Source organism: Bos javanicus, chromosome 14 (genome assembly GCF_032452875.1).
Source record: "Bos javanicus breed banteng chromosome 14, ARS-OSU_banteng_1.0, whole genome shotgun sequence".
NCBI classification, from domain to species: Eukaryota; Metazoa; Chordata; class Mammalia; order Artiodactyla; family Bovidae; genus Bos; species Bos javanicus.
The window spans coordinates 1,761,626-1,778,520 of NC_083881.1; the positions used below are offsets into that span (position 1 = coordinate 1,761,626).

Below are 16,895 nucleotides of genomic sequence, written 5' to 3' on the forward strand. Positions count from 1 at the left end.
CCACCCTGCCCCTCCCACGCCTGCGCTCGGGCACTCTGCGGCCTCAGAGGCTCCCACATCAACACTTTGGAAAATGTGCCCAGAGGAGGTGTCACTGCTCAACATCACCCAGCAACACAGGTGTAGGTGTGGTGATAGAACAGACTAGGCTCTGTGGGGACACTGAGTGAACACTACGGCCCTGTGCGTGTCTGAGGTCAGCTTTAGTGGGCGCTGCAGAGGGTCCTCCAGAAGAGGGGCACGGGGGGGGAGGATGCGACTCACAGACAGATATCTTGTGGGGTCTGCAGCAGCTTCCTCCCTCCGTTCTTCCTCTGGGGTTCTCTTAGACGTCCCCTTTACCCAACCTCCCTCCTGGTTCTCCCAGGGGGAGGTCCTGATGGAAGGGACCGCGCTACTGCTTCTGGGGGGTGGGGTGGGACGCTAGAGGGCTTGCCCCAGATAAAGAGGAAGCAGCAGGTACTCAGCACTGGCTCTGGGCTGGCCCTGCTGGCACCAGACCAGGGTCCCCCAAACTCTAGGATCTAACGCCTGATGATCTGAGGTGGAGCTCATGTAATAATCACGGAAATAAAGTGCACAATAAATGCAACGCCCCAAACCATTCTCCTCTCTCCCCCAAAATTGTCTTCCACGGGTCCCTGGTGCCAAAACAGCTTGGGACGCAGCTAGACTACCCTGTTGGGGGTTGGGGAGCTGGGTCGGCAGGAAGCACACTCTGCAGGCGGTCGTCCTGGAGGAGGTGTGGTCCCGTTTCCCCTCCTTCCCTCCACCCCCCAGCACGGGGCGTGGCCCCGCACCTTCAGCTCCACAGCCGGGCGCTCTGGAGACCCGTCCCCATAAGGCCCTCGGCGGAAAGGCTTTGGTCTGCGCCCCAGCAGGTGCGGATCAAGGCGTGGCGTCCAGGGGCGCGGCTCCTCTCGGCAGTCCCCGTGGGCCGTCCTAGACCTGGGCGCCGACCCTTCTGTCCTCGGCTCTCGAGTCCAGGCCCTGCGTGATCCCTGCGTCGCAGCGGCACTGCCTCTCAGATCCTTGAGATCTGGTTGGGCCTCCAAAGAGAGTCCTCTCACTTCGTGTCTAAGTGACCCTGCTCCGCAGATGGGAATACATAGCCTCGGAGAAGCGAGTAAGCCGGCCCCGAGGCCGCTACTTGATGCACGGTACTTCGTGGCTCTCGAGGACCACACATCCCGGCGACCGCAAGCGCGCCTACCAGGCGCAGGCTTTCTGGTCCAGTCGGCCGCCGTCCCAGGCCGTTTCCGCCGCCCGCGCGGGGCCCTCTGGGACTTGTAGTTCCGAGTCGTACACCGCCCTCGGCGCGTCCGTGGCTCTGCGGCCATTGGCTGGCTTGAGGCGTCGGGGCTGCGCGACGGGCGGGAGCGCCTCGCGGCCCTCGCCGCGCGGAAGGGTCGTCACGTGATATTTGGGTCCTGGCTCCGCCCCCTCCCCGCCCCGCCCGCCTAGAGCGCACGGAGCGCGCCCGCGAGCTACCCAGGCCCAGGTGAGGCGGCTGCGCGCGGAGGAGCCGGGCCGGCGGCGGCGGACCGGCGGGGCAAGGCTGGGTCGGCTCGGGGCCGCGTTCCCCGAGGCGGGGCCGACGCCGAAAGGGGCGCGCGGGGCCCGCGGGGGCCGGGGGCGGGGCGCGCGCGGGGCGGGCGGGGCCTCCGGGAGGGGCGGGGCTGCAGTGGGCTGAGGCCTGGGGGCGGGGCCGGGGGCGGGGCGGGTCTCGGGGGCGGAGCGCTTGTCCAGGGGCCCCAGTGCCCACTTGCTGGGCACCGGAATGGTCCTCATCGCCCGCGAGTGGGAGGGAGCCGTCGAGGGAGAGCTCGGCCCCACGTGCCTCCTCTCCGGGCCTTCCTGCCCTCCCTCCACGTTTGGCTTGAAACGTGCCTCCTGGGCTCCGAGGATGAGGGCTCTCCCGCCTGTCCACCTTCTGTTGACCCCGATCTGTGCTGCCTCAGTGGACTCCCTTCGGGGACCTCCTGTCGGGAGACTCAAGTCTCACTCATGCCCTCTGGGCTCCGCGCGCGGCGTCCGCTGTGGCGGCCACTAGCTAGTGAGGCGCAGGCCTGGAATACTGCGGTCACGGCAGAAAGTTCTGAGGGTGAAGCAGTGGGACTAGAGGGGCCTCTGCCATGGCAGCTACGCCCGGCTCTCTCCTCCCCTGCCCTCTTCCTGCCCACGGCTTGGTTCCTGGCTGGATGGCACTTCACCGTCCTTCCAGTGGGTCTCAGCCCGCTTTCCTGACCACCCTTTGCGATCACTACCCTGGTTCAGGTCCCTTCCCTTTTCCTTCCCAGCGCTTCACGTTTTGTGTTTCTCACTTGTTTGCGTCTTTTCTGCTTTATCCTGGGTCCCCGTGAGGCAGGGGTTGCTATTCCTCACTGTAGCCCCAGTGTGGACACAGTGTCAGAATGAGAACCAGGGCAAGCATGTCAGTATTGGCGTGCTTCGGTCTATTACAGTGATATTTCCTAGTGGCTCAGCCTCATACACCGCAGGTCCTCAGTAGAAACCTGGTTCAGCAAATGCTTGCCCAGGAGTGGCTGTGGGAAAGTGGCAGTCCAGGAAGGCTTCCTGGAGGAGGTGGAGCTTCCTGGCCCCCTGCACATTTCTCTCCTCCTCTCTTGGCCTGTTTGCCCTGTCTGTATCCCCGCTGCCTTCCCTGGGTGCTCCTCTGCAGGCCCTGAGGTGGGCATCTAGGCACAGACACTGCTCTCTGGGGGTTTTGGGTCTTGTGGGCAGACAGGAGTCCTTAAGTCCCCTCCTGTAAGGTGATGGTTGGTCGGGACCTGGTTCCTGCCTTCTGCTCCAGCCACATCTTCCACCACTTGCTTTGTGTGGCCCGCTAGGGCACACGCTCTTACTTCCTGCACATCATGTCTTTTCTCACTGGTATGAGGCTGTCTGTGTCTTCCTCTTAGAATGCCTTCTACTCTGACTGTCCCCTACCTCCCCTGGGTTGGTTCACCCATGTCTGTGCCCATGGCTCACAGCACACAGCACCCTGCTTGTTACTGAGAGTTTTCTTGCTCTCTGACTAGTGTTTGGACTAGTGCTGGGGAGAAGTGAACTGTTGGTTAGACCTGTTTTTTTTTTTTTTTTAAATGCGCACAGGCATGTCTGTGGTTGCTGGGTTTGTTTTGATTGTATTATTTGCTACAAGAGGAATTTAACCTGGGCGGCTCAGTCCAGCCGTAATTCTTTCTGTTATTTGAATTGTGATTTGTGACATCACTAGTAATGATGGACTTGCTGGGCGGTGAAGGTAGCGGCCTCTGAGATTTGGCTGTTTTCTGCCAGAACACCCAGCACTGCCTGGCTCGTAAGTGTTTGCTGGATCCGTAAATGGAGGAGTGGGCGATGAAAGACTAAAGTGGAGGGAGAATGAGCAGATCAGAGTGGAGGGTCCTGTTCTGCCTCCTCCAGCGATGTTGCCCTGGGTGTTTGATGCTGGTCCTTGCACTTGTCCCTGCTCTCTGCTCTGAATGTCCTTGTCCTGCATGGGTGCCTTAGGGCAGAGGAGGCAAATACCACTCACAGATTTTCTTGAAGCCAGACATGAGAATCAGAGAAGAAATGTGGATAACATAACTGTGTAGGGCAGTCCCTCATACCACAAATATTAGTGCACACTATCATCTGGGAGACACAGTAGTGAGCCTGACAGATAACATTCCTGTTGCCGTAATAAATAGGACCGTTTTCAGTTCAGTTCAGTCGCTCAGTCATGTCCGACTCTTTGCGACCCCATGAATCGCAGCACGCCAGGCCTCCCTGTCCATCACCAACTCCCGGAGTTCACTCAGACTCACGTCCATCGAGTCAGTGATGCCATCCAGCCATCTCATCCTCTGTCGTCCCCTTCTCCTCCTGCTCCCAATCCCTCCCAGCATCAGAGTCTTTTCCAGTGAGTCAACTCTTCGCATGAGGTGGCCAAAGTACTGGAGTTTCAGCTTTAGCATCATTCCTTCCAAAGGAATCCCAGGGCTGATCTCTTTCAGAATGGACTGGTTGGATGTCCTTGCAGTCCAAGGGATGCTCAAGAGTCTTCTCCAACACCACAGTTCAAAAGCATCAATTCTTCGGCGCTCAGCCTTCTTCACAGTCCAACTCTCAAATCCATACATGACCACAGGAAAAACCATAGCCTTAACTAGACGAACCTTTGTTGGCAGAGTAATGTCTCTGCTTTTGAATATGCTGTCTAGGTTGGTCATAACTTTCCTTCCAACGAGTAAGTGTCTTTTAATTTCATGGCTGCAGTCACCATCCGCAGTGATTTTGGAGCCCCCAAAAATAAAGTCTGACACTGTTTCCACCGTTTCCCCATCTATTTCCCATGAAGTGATGGGACCGGATGCCATGATCTTCGTTTTCTGAATGTTGAGCTTCAAGCCAACTCTCCACTTTCACTTTCATCAAGAGACTTTTTAGTTCCTCTTCACTTTCTGCCATAAGGGTAGTGTCATCTGCATATCTGAGGTTATTGATATTTCTCCCAGCAATCTTGATTCCAGCTTGTGCTTCTTCCAGTCCAGCGTTTCTTGTGATGTACTCTGCATATAAGTTAAATAAGCAGGGTGACAATATATAGCCTTGACGTACTCCTTTTCCTATTTGGAACCAGTCTGTTGTTCCATGTCCAGTTCGAACTGTTGCTTCTTGACCTGCATACAGATTTCTCAAGAGGCAGATCAGATGGTCTGGTATTCCCATCTCTTTCAGAATTTTCCACAGTTTATTGTGATCCACACAGTCAAAGGCTTTGGCATAGTCAATAAAGCAGAAATAGATGTTTTTATGGAACTCTCTTGCTTTTTCCATGATCCAGAGGATGTTGGCAATTTGATCTCTGGTTCCTCTGCCTTTTCTAAAACCAGCTTGAACATCAGGAAGTTCATGGTTCACATATTGCTGAAGCCTGGCTTGGAGAATTTTGAGCATTACTTTACTAGCGTGTGAGATGAGTGCAGTTGTGCGGTAGTTTGAGCATTCTTTGGCATTGCCTTTCTTTGGGATTGGAATGAAAACTGACCTTTTCCAGTCCTGTGGCCACTGCTGAGTTTTCCAAATTTGCTGGCATATTGAGTGCAGCACTTTCACAGCATCATCTTTCAGGATTTGAAATAGCTCAACTGGAATTCCATCACCTCCACTAGCTTTGTTCGTAGTGATGCTTTCTAAGGCCCACTTGACTTCACATTCCAGGATGTCTGGCTCTAAGTCAGTGATCGCACCATCGTGATTATCTGGGTCGTGAAGATCTTTTTTGTACAGTTCTTCTGTGTATTCTTGCCATCTCTTCTTAATATCTTCTATTTCTGTTAGGTCCAAACCATTTCTGTCCTTTATCGAGCCCATCTTTGCATGAAATGTTCCCTTGGTATCTCTAATTTTCTTGAAGAGATCTCTAGTCTTTCCCATTCTGTTGTTTTCCTCTATTTCCTTGCATTGATCTCTGAGGAAGGCTTTCTTATCTCTCCTTGCTATTCTTTGGAACTCTGCATTCAGATGCTTATAACTTTCCTTTCCTCCTTTGCTTTTCACTTCTCTTCTTTTCACAGCTATTTGTAAGGCCTCCCCAGACAGCCATTTTGCTTTTTTTCATTTCTTTTCCATGGGGATGGTCTTGATCCCTGTCTCCTGTACAGTGTCACGAACCTCATTCCATAGTTCATCAGGCACTCTATCTATCAGATCTAGGCCCTTAAATCTATTTCTCACTTCCACTGTATAATCCTAAGGGAGTTGATTTAGGTCATACCTGAATGGTCTAGTGGTTTTCCCTACTTTCTTCAATTTAAGTCTGAATTTGGCAATAAGGAGTTCATGGTCTGAGCCACAGTCAGTTCCTGGTCTTGTTTTTGCTGACTGTATAGAGCTTCTCCATCTTTGGCTGCAAAGAATATAATCAATCTGATTTCGGTGTTGACCATCTGGTGATGTCCACGTGTAGAGTCTTCTCTTGTGTTGTTGGAAGAGGATGTTTGTTATGACCAGTGCATTTTCTTGGCAAAACTCAGTTAGTCTTTGCCCTGCTTCCTTCCGTATTCCAAGGCCAAATTTGCCTGTTACTCCAGGTGTTTCTTGACTTCCTACTTTTGCATTCCAGTCCCCTATAATGAAAAGGACATCTTTTTTGGGTGTTAGTTCTAAAAGGTCTTGTAGGTCTTCATAGAACCGTTCAACTTCAGTTTCTTCAGCGTTACTGGTTGGGGCATAGACTTGGATTACTGTGATATTGAATGGTTTGCTTTGGAAACGAACAGAGTTCATTCTGTCATTTTTGAGATTGCATCCAAGTACTGCATTTCGGACTCTTTTGTTGACCATGATGGCTACTCCATTTCTTCTGAGGGATTCCTGCCCGCAGTAGTAGATACAATGGTCATCTGAGTTAATTATGCAGAAAATTAAGTGGCGCGATAGAGAACTGAGCACTAGTGATAGAAGGTGAGTTGGAAGTGCCGTTGCCGAGGCGCGTGCGCCGAGGCCCTGGGAGGAGCTCTGGGGGTCAGGGAGTGCCCGGGAGGCTGGTGTGGCCGCCCCACTTCTGAGCAGCCCTCTGGCTCCAGAGAGCTGGCTCCGGCCTGCCTGTGCGGCACACTAGTGGGCACACAGGAGAAGCGACCATTGTCAGCCTCTTCATATCATAGCTGTGATGGTCATCACCGCTTATGGAGCTCTGGGGTCTGCCAGGCAGCTGCTGCTGCTGCTAAGTCGCTTCAGTCGTGTCTGAAGCAGCATAGACGGCAGCCCACCAGGCTCCCCCATCCCTCGGATTCTCCAGGCAAGAACACTGGAGTGTGTTGCCATTTCCTTCTCCATTGCTTGCAAGTGAAAAGTGAAAGTGAAGTTGCTTAGTCGTGTCCGACCCTCAGCGACCCCGTGGTCTGCAGCCTACCAGGCTCCTCCGTCCATGGGATTTTCCAGGCAGGAGTACTGGAGTGGGGTGCCACTGCCTTCTCCGAGGCAGCTGCTGGGTTCCTTATATTCCTAAGATCAGGACACTTCCTAGGGCTGGGTAGCTTATCCAGAGTCACAGGCCCGTAAGTGAGTGGCCGGGATTTGATCTCAGCCCGTTGGCTCCCGAGCCTGCTCACCACTCTGCAGCCCTACCCGCCCAGCACTCCTGCTCTCCTGCCTCCCGGACGACGGATGGGAGGGTGCTTACACCCCGGAGGATGCCCTGTCCCTTGGAGGACGTCTGTGGTGATGGTGGTGGTTACCCTGGTAAAGACTTAATCCTGGACTCCCCTCAGTGTTGAACCGATGTTCTCAAGCAGAGCCAGGCAAGGGTCGAGGGCATCAGGAGCCCAGGTCTGGAAGTGTGTTTTCGGCTGGGATCGGGGGGAGGCTGGCCTGGAACTTGGAGTTCTGGTTCCCAGTGCGGCAGATGAAAGGAGGTTAGAGTGAGCCCACCGTTGGCTATGGCTGCTCTCCAGGTCCTGTGGAAAGGTGTCCAGTTGTCTAGTCAAGCATTTTTAGGGCTTTGGTACCAGGCGCTGTGCTCGGGCACCTGTCTGTCCATGTCTGTCCTCTGATGCCCAAGCCAGACCCTGGATGTGGCCTCTAGCGGGGGTGCAGACTGCACCTGCACCTACTTGGAAGCTTGATATTGGGGGTGCGGGGTGGCGGTGGGGGTGGGATGCTGCCTGGGGAGGACAGAGGGCAGGCCCCTCGGGAGATGAGGGGGTGTCAGAGCTCTGCTCAGGAGTCAGCGCCAGCCGGGGGCAGCCCCCCGCCTCCCGCCCAGCCACCTCTGGCTACCCTCCACCGGGATCCATAATCCATTCCTGCCAAGTGTTTGGAAAGGGACTCATTTCACACCAGCAGCCCGGAATCAGTCCCTCCCACGGTAGCCCAGAAGCCTCCACCCGGGCCTGGCTGCCCTCAGCACCGGCTCTCGGTGGCCGTGCTAATGAGGAGCTGGATCCCTGCCCCGGCCTGCCCTCCTCCTGCCAGGGTGCTAATGAGCTCGCGAGGCAGGAAACGGGCCTGGGCTCCAGAGCCAGGGTCCAGAAAGGCTTCCCTTGCAGGGCTGATGTCCCAGCTGGTCCCTGCACCCCCAGTCCCCTCTCAGTGTCCTGGCTTTTCTTGCCCAGGGGCCAGTCTGCAGCATCAGGCTGCCTGTTGCACTTGGCCTTTGCAGATCTGGCAGTGTCTTTTCAGCCTGGATGTCTTTTCAGCCTCTGGTTGACCCGCTGGGCTGACTTCTCGGCTGCCCAGACCTGTCCTTTGGGATCAGCTCTGCTGCCCTGCTGGCTGGAATGGCCGGGCGCCAACCCCACCTGGTCTTAGAGCTGTTGGTCAGAGCAGGGAGGCGGGGAGAGGGGATGTCTGTTTTCCCGAGGCTGCAAAGTGCAGGGCAGGCTGGGAGCAGGACCGTGAGTCCAGCCCCAGAACCTGGACTTTATCCACAGTGTCATCAGTGTGGGGTTGTGGAGAGCTGCTGGACCAGTGGAGGGGACCCCCCGGAACTGGAGGCTTCTAGTTACCCTAGCTGCCTGCTCCTTCTCCCTTCCCACAGAGCAGCTCTGGTCTCCTCCATTCTATGTGAACTCTCTGGGGATGATTGTGTTTGAAGAAAGGATCCTGCAGCTGGAAAGCTCTAAAGCTGGCTCTGCCCTTGTTTTACACTGGGAAGGGGGTGGTTGAGGCCTGAGCCGCCTGCTGCTGTGGGGTGCAGCCTTGTCTGGCCTCCTGTCTGGCAGTGTGTGTTGCTGCCCACCTGTGGGAGGGCTTGGAGGCCTGTGGAGGAGGGGCCCCACAGGCAGCATGCGGGCTGGGCTCTGTCTTAAGAGCCAGGATGGCCACCTGGGCAAGAGTGAAGTCAGGCAGGCATGGGTGGGACTGGATGAGCGGAAGTCCTGGCAGTGTCGGGTAGGCCTTGCTGCAGCACCGAGCACCCCCCAGGTGCCAGCAGTGGCAAGCCCCAAGGCGGCTTGTGCCTTGGGAAGGGCGCCCTTCCTCCCTTTGCTTGCCCTTTCCTCCTGGGACTGCCCTGTGCCCAGAAAGAGGGTGAGCCGTGGTGGGGTTCCCCTCCTATGGTCCCCACGTTCCAGGGGGCCGGCGCTCAGGAGCCAGGCCAGGCTGAATGCGTCCTCTGTTTTGTCCACCTGGCGGCCTCGGGCATGGACGCCAGCAGCCCCGTGTCTTTTCTCTTTTCGTTATTAAGCTTTACATTTGGCCACGTTGTGTATTCACGTTGTAGAAACTAATTCCGAGCCTCCTGTGTTCCTTTCCCCGGTTTCTCAGGAAGCTGTAGCACAGTCACACCCAGGACACCAGCGAGGGTGCAGTGGGGATACAGGCTGCTTCTGTCATGTGGCGTCACTCTGGTGGCCATGCCCACCTCCCTGCCACCCTCGCCCCCCTGAATTCCTCGGAAGCCCCGGCCTGTCCTCCTTTTTCCTTATGTCATTTCATACAAATGGAATCAGACAGTATGTGGCCCTTGGGGACTGACTCTTTTCATTTGGTGTAATTCCCTGGAGGTTTTTCTTGCTTGTCACACGTATCCGTACTTTGCTTCTTTTTGCCCCTGGGTCTGCCGTGCTATGGTGTGAATGGACCACAGTCTAACGGTTTCAGTGCCTTGTGCTTTTTGAAAAGTTTATATAGTTCAAAAGTAGAAACGTATAAGGAAGGGACTTTTCTGGTTGTCCAGTGGCTAAGACTCCACACTCTCAGTGCAGGGTCAGGGGACTTGATCCCACATGCCGCATCTGAGAGTTTGTATGTCACGAATAAAGATTCCCCTGTGCCGCAGCCAGGGCTTCCCAGGTGGCACGGAGGTGAAGATTCCACTTGTCAACGTAGGAGATGCAGGAGATGCGGGTTTTAGCCTTGGTTCGGGAAGATCCCCTGGAGGAGGAAATGGCACCCCACTCCAGTATTCTTGCCCGGAGAATCCCATGGACAGAGGAGCCTGGTGGGCTATAGTCCACAGGGTCACACAGAATAACTGAAAGATCGTGTGTGGCGCGGCGAAGAGGGAGGATCCCGAGAGTCGCAGCTGAAACTTGGTGCCACCGGCTGAGTAACTGCATGAATCCAGAAACGCGCATTAAAGAGACACACGAGGAGGCTTGCAGTAGAGAGGTGAAGGTCTCCCCATCCCAGCGGGCCAGGTCCACGTCTCCACACGTGACCTGCCGCTGGTCTCGTACCTGTCCTTCCACATACATAAGAATATGATTACCAACCGAGGAAGAAATCTGTGCCCCCCACCCGGCCCCCCGCCACAAACCAAAACGTCCCGGAGGTCTTCCCCCGTCAGTACAGAGAGCTTTTCTTTTCCCTGTCGACAACTACAGAGTGGTTCAAATGTGGATATTTCAGAATCAATTTAACACAGTCTTTTGTTGATAGAAATCATGACAGAACGAAGGACTGGTGTGTATGTCACCTGACGCGTGTATGTAGGATGTATCCTCCGGGTCGGAAGACTCAGACCTTCCTCGTTAGGACACACTGCCAACTCCCCCCACCAAAGTGGTGCCCCAATCCATACCCCCTCAGGAGCTGTGGGTGCCTGTCCCCCAGCCGCTCCCACGCTGAGTGTGGTCAGGCTTCAGAGGGGGACAGTCTGCCTTGCCTATGTGATGAATGAACGTGGTACGTTTTTATGTATCAGAGAGCCATTTGTATTTTCCGTGTGAGCTTTCTGCTCCTTGACTTTGCTCGTGTTTTGAAAGCGCGTGGTGACTCTGCTTTCCCTGCTGACTGTGGACGTGGGCTCTCTGAGCGTCAGCTGGGTTCAGGGCATTTGCCGCCGCCGTTTGTTGTCCTCACTGTTCTGCCACTTTCGTGCCATCAGATCTGCCAGCTTTCACGTGTGGCGCTTGGATTTGGAGGTGTAGTTGATGAAGGCTTCTTTGCTTTAAGGTTAAAAAGAAATCCTGTGTTTTCTTCTCATTCTTGTTGATTTGCTTTTAAAGTTTTTATTCATTTGTATTTTATCGTGGCATATGGTGTGAGAATCAGATCTGACCTTAATTTTTTCCGCATGATTTATCGATAGTCCTGTCCAGGTTATTAAAAAGTCCATTTCTTCCCTTATTGGTTTTAGGGGCTAGGCATGCTCCAAACTGCCATTTGTGTTTAGAGTTTAAAATTATGTATTTATTGGGATAAGAGCACTTTACCAAAGACCTGCGTGGCTGCATGGCATAGGAGCGGTGGAGAGGAGATACCCCACGTCCAAGGTCAGGAGCGGTGACCTGGAGGAGATACCCCATGTCCAAGGTCAGGAGCGGTGACCTGGAGGAGATACCCCATGTCCAAGGTCAGGAGCGGTGACCTGGAGGAGATACCCCATGTCCAAGGTCAGGAGCGGCGGCCGTGAGGAGATACCTCACTTCCAAGGTAAGAGAAACCCAAATAAGACAGTAAGCGCTGAGAGAGGGCATCAGAAGGCAGACAGACTGAAACCACAATCACAGAAAACTAGCCAATCTGATCACACGGACCACAGCCTTGCCTAACTCAGTGAAACTAAGCCATGCTGTGTGGGGCCACCCAAGATGGGTGGGTCATGGTGGAGAGGTCTGACAGAATGTGGTCCACTGGAGAAGGGAATGGCAAACCACTTCAGTATTCTTGCCTTGAGAACCTCATGAACAGTATGAAAATGCAAAATGATAGGATACTGAAAGATGGAACTTCCCGGGTCAGTAGGTGCCCAGTATGCTACTGGAGATCAGTGGGGAAATAACTCCAGAAAGAAGAAGGGATGGAGCTAAAGCAAAAACAACACCCAGTTGTGGATGTGACTGGTGATAGAAGCAAGGTCTGATGCTGTAAAGAGCAATATTGCATAGGAACCTGGAATGTTAGGTCCATGAATCAAGGCAAATTGGAAGTGGTCAAACAGGAGATGGCAAGAGTGAACGTTGACATTTTAGGAAGCAGCAAACCAAAATGGACTGGAATGGGTGAATTTAACTCAGATGACCATTATATCTACTACTCTGGGCAGGAATCCCTTAGAAGAAATGGAGTAGCCATCATAGTCAACAGAGAGTCCAAAATGGCAGTACTTGGATGCAATCTCAAAAATGACAGAATGATCTCTGTTCGTTTCCAAGGCAAGCCATTCAATATCACTGTAATCCAAGTCTATGCCTTGACCAGAAATGCTGAAGAAGCTGAAGTTGAACGGTTCTATGAAGGCTTTCAAGACCTTTTAGAACTAACACCCAAAAAAGATGTTCTTTTCATTATAGGGGACTGGAATGCAAAAGTAGGAAGTCAAGAACACCTGGAGTAACAGGCAAATTTGGCCTTGGAGTACAGAATGAAGCAGGGCAAAGGCTAATAGAGTTTTACCAAGAAAATGCACTGGTCATAGCAAACATCCTCTTCTAACAACACAAGAGAAGACTCTACACATGGACATCACCAGATGGTCGACACCGAAATCAGATTGAATATATTCTTTGCAGCCAAAGATGGAGAAGCTCTATACAGTCAGCAAAAACAAGACCAGGAGCTGACTGTGGCTCAGATCATGAACTCCTTATTGCCAAATTCAGATTTAAATTGAAGAAAGTAGGGAAAACCACTAGACCATTCAGGTATGACCTAAATCAAATCATTTATGATTATACAGTGGAAGTGAGATAGATTTAAGGGACTAGATCTGATAGAGTGCCTGATGAACTATGGACAGAGGTTCATGACGTTGTACAGGAGACAGGGATCAAGACCATCCCCAAGAAAAAGAAATGCAAAAAAGCAAAATGGCTTTGTGAGGAGGCCTTACAAATAGCTGTGAAAAGAAGAGAAGTGAAAAGCAAAGGAGGAAAGGAAAGATATAAGCATCTGAATGCAGAGTTCCAAAGAATAGCAAGGAGAGATAAGAAAGCCTTCCTCAGAGATCAATGCAAGGAAATAGAGGAAAACAACAGAATGGGAAAGACTAGAGATCTCTTCAAGAAAATTAGAGATACCAAGGGAACATTTCATGCAAAGATGGGCTCGATAAAGGACAGAAATGGTATGGACCTAACAGAAATAGAAGATATTAAGAAGAGATGGCAAGAATACACAGAAGAACTGTACAAAATAGATCTTCACGACTCAGATAATCACGATGATGTGATCACTGACTTAGAGCCAGACATTCTGGAATGTGAAGTCAAGTGGGCCTTAGAAAGCATCACTACGAACAAAGCTAGTGGAGGTGATGGAATTCCAGTTGAGCTATTCCAAATCCTGAAAGGTGATGCTGAGAAAGTGCTGCACTTAATATGCCAGCAAATTTGGAAAACTCAGCAGTGGCCACAGGACTGGAAAAGATCAGTCTTCATTCCAATCCCAAAGAAAGGCAATGCCAAAGAATGCTCAGACTACCGCATAATTGTACTCGTTTCAGAAGCTAGTAAAGTAATGCTTAAAATTCTCCAAGCCAGGCTTCAGCAATACGTGAACCGTGAACTTCCTGATGTTCAAGCTGGTTTTAGAAAAGGCAGAGGAACCAGAGATCAAATTGCCAACATCTGTTGGATCATGAAAAAAGCAAGAGAGTTCCAGAAAAACATCTATTTCTGCTTTATTGACTATGCCAAAGCCTTTGACTGTGTGGATCAAAACAAACTGGAAAATTCTGAAAGAGATGGGAATACCAGACCACCTGACCTGCCTTTTGAGAAATCTGTATGCAGGTCAGGAAGCAACAATTTGAACTGGACATGGAACAACAGACTGGTTCCAAATAGGAAAAGGAGTACGTCAAGGCTGTATGTTGTCACCCTGCTTATTTAACGTATATGCAGAGTACATCATGAGAAATGGTGGGCTGGATAAAGCAGAAGCTGGAATCAAGATTGCTGGGAGAAATATCAATAACCTCAGATATGCAGATGACACCACCCTTATGGCAGAAAGTGAAGAAGAACTAAAGAGCCTCTTGATGAAAGTGAAAGAGGAGAGTGAAAAAGTTGACTTAAAGTTCAACATTCAGAAAACGAAGATCATGGCGTCCGGTCCCATCACTTCATGGGAAATAGATGGGGAAACAGTGAGAACAGTGGCTGACTTTATTTTGGGGGGCTCCAAAATCACTGCAGATGGTGATTGCAGCCATGAAATTAAAAGATGCTTACTCGTTGGAAGGAAAGTTATGACCAACCTAGACAGCATATTCAAAAGCAGAGACATTACTTTGCCAACAAAGGTCCATCTTAGTCAAGGCTATGATTTTTCCAGTGGTCATGTATGGATGTGAGAATTGGACTATAAAAAAGCTGAGCACCAAAGAATTGATGCTTTTCAACTGTGGTGTTGGAGAAGACTCTTAAGAGTCCCTTGGACTGCAAGAGATCCAACCTGTCCATCCTAAAGGAAATCAGTCCTGGGTGGTCATTGGAAGGACGGATGTTGAAGCTGAAACTCCAATACTTTGGCCACCTCATGTGAAGAGCTGACTCATTGGAAAAGACCCTGATGCTGGGAAAGATTGAGGGCAGGAGCAGAAGGGGACGACAGAGGATGAGGTGGTTGGATGGCATCACCGACTCAATGGAGATGAGTTTGGGTGAACTGTGGGAGTTAGTGATGGACCGGGAGGCCTGGCATGCCGCGGTTCATGGGGTCGCAAGGAGTCAGAAACGACTGAGCGACTGAACTGAACTGAACCCTCTTCACAGTTTGACGTGCACAGAACAGTACTGCATGCACAGTACAAGTGCTGTGTGCCTGGTACAGTGCTATATACACAGTACAAGTACTGCATGCACAGTACAAGTGCTGTGTGCCTGGTACAGTACTATATACACAGTACAAGTACTGCATGCACAGTACAAGTGCTGTGTGCCTGGTACAGTACTATATACACAGTACAAGTACTGCATGCACAGTACAAGCGCCACATCCTGTTGTCCAGGTGCAGCGTTGCCAGCCGTGCTCTGGATCTGCGTCGTCTTGCTTCCCTGCAGCTTTCTCCCTGGTGCTTAGCAGCTCCCCTCCTCCCGGGCCCCAGCCCCTGCAACCACTGTTCTACTCAGTGGTTCTCTGAACGAGACTATTTTATTTATTTATTTTTTATAAATTTATTCGTTCATTTTCTTCCGCTGTGTCGGGCCTTAGTTGTGGCCCCTGGGATCTTCCTTGGATCATCATGGATCTTTTCTGTGTGGCTTGCGGGCTTAGTTGCCCTGTGGCGTGTGGGATCTTAGCTCCCTGACCAGATATTGAACCTGGGTCTCTTCCGTTACAAGGCAGATTCTTAACCACTGGTCCACCAGGCAAGTGCCTGGACTGCTTAGATGCCTTATATAGGTGGTGTCACGCAGTGTTTGTCCTTCTGTAACGGGCTTATTTCACTTTGCACATGTCCCCAAGGTCCATATGTCGTCGCACATGGCAGAATGTGGTTGTTTTTAAAGTCTGAAGCATGTCCACCATGTGGACCTCATCTCCTTCATCTGCAGATGGGACTGAGGTTGTCTCCACGTCTGGGCTGCTGTGAGTGACCCTGCGGTGACCATGGGGGGCATCTGTCCGAGATCCTGATTTTAATTCTTTCAAATAAATGCTCAGAAATGGGATCACTGATTCGTATGTGTTGTGTTAGTTGCTCAGTTGTGTCCGACTCTTTGTGACCCCGTGGACTGTAGCCCACCAGGCTCCTCTGTCCTTGGAATTATCCAGGCAAGAATAGGGTTGCCATTCCCTTCTCCAGAGGATCCTCCTGGCCCAGGGGATGAACCTGGGGCTCCTGCACTGCAGGCAGATTCCCCACCAACTGAGTCGCCAGGGAAGCCCTTTGGTTTGGTTGCCAAGTTGTGTCTGACTTTCTGTGACCCCTGTGGAGCATGGGTAGCCCACCATGCTCTCCTCTGTCCATGGGATTTCCCAGGCAAGGATACTGGAGTGAGTTGCCATTTTCTTCTCCAAATGCTCAGAAGTGGGATTGCTGAATCGTATGGTAGTTCTGTTTTTAATTTTTGAGGAAGCTTCATGCTGTTCTCCGTGTCAGCTGTGCCATATCGCATCTCTGCTGTCAGTGTACCGGGTTCCAGGTTCTCCACATCCTCGCCAGCACTGACTCTCTCGCGCTCTCTTGTTTTTGATCATGGCTGTTCTGCCAGGGGTGAGGTGACGTCTCACTGTGGTTTTGATCTGCTTTCCCTGATGATTAGTGACACTGAGCATCTTTTCATGCTCCTCTTGGCTACTTGTATGTCTTCTTTAGAAAAATGTCTGTTCAAGTCCTCATCCCATTTTATAATTGGGTGATTTATTAGTTTTCTTTTTTTTAAGCTATTGAATTGTAGGAGTTCCTTATATGTTTTGGAGATTAACCCCGTATTAGATACACATCATGTTTTACTTATGATGGTCTTAACAACTTTACAGTTTTTGACTTTTCACGATGTGAAAGTGATACGCATTCATGTTTCAAGTTCTGAATTTGATCTTTTCCTCGACCAATGATGCAGGGTGGATGGTGCTCTCTCATGATGCTGGGCAGCGGGCAGCACCCCGTCAGCCCTGAGAGCGCAGGAGTGCACAGCTGGTGCCCTGGCGGTGTTGTGTATTCACTTTCGACAGTGTTCAGCCTGTTACATGAGATGGTCCATCTGTGCTGTGTCTGTGCGTAGTTGCTCCGTCCTGTCTGATTCTGTGTGACCCCATGAACTGTTGCCCGCCAGGCTCCTCTGTCCGTGGGATTCTCCAGGCAAGAATACTGGGGTGGGTTTCCACGGCCTCCTCCAGGGGATCTTCCCGACCCAGGGACTGAATCGACGTCTTCTGCATTGCAGGTGATCTTTACCAACTGAGCCATCAGGAAGAGACAGTCCATACTTTAGTATAAAATAGGCTTTGTGCTGGATGGTTTTGCCCACTTGTAGGCTAATGTGATTGTTCTGAGCACGTTTCAG

At 51.7% G+C, this 16,895-nt stretch overlaps 1 protein-coding gene across 11 annotated transcripts in view; it reads left to right on the forward strand.

Moving 5' to 3' along the window:
- The first annotated feature begins 393 nt into the window (after positions 1-393).
- The window catches only part of TSNARE1 (t-SNARE domain containing 1), a 117,970-nt gene continuing 101,468 nt past the window's right edge, over positions 394-16,895 (forward strand). For 2 of the 11 annotated variants that reach the window (XM_061438446.1, XM_061438448.1), the window contains exon 1: positions 400-881. In XM_061438446.1, coding sequence (XP_061294430.1) covers positions 587-881 — 295 coding nt within the window. In that variant the 5' untranslated portion in view covers positions 400-586. Of the gene's footprint in view, positions 882-1,374; positions 1,502-16,895 lie in introns of those variants that run through there. The other 9 variants (XM_061438442.1, XM_061438441.1, XM_061438443.1 and 6 more) reach the window with 9 other exon arrangements.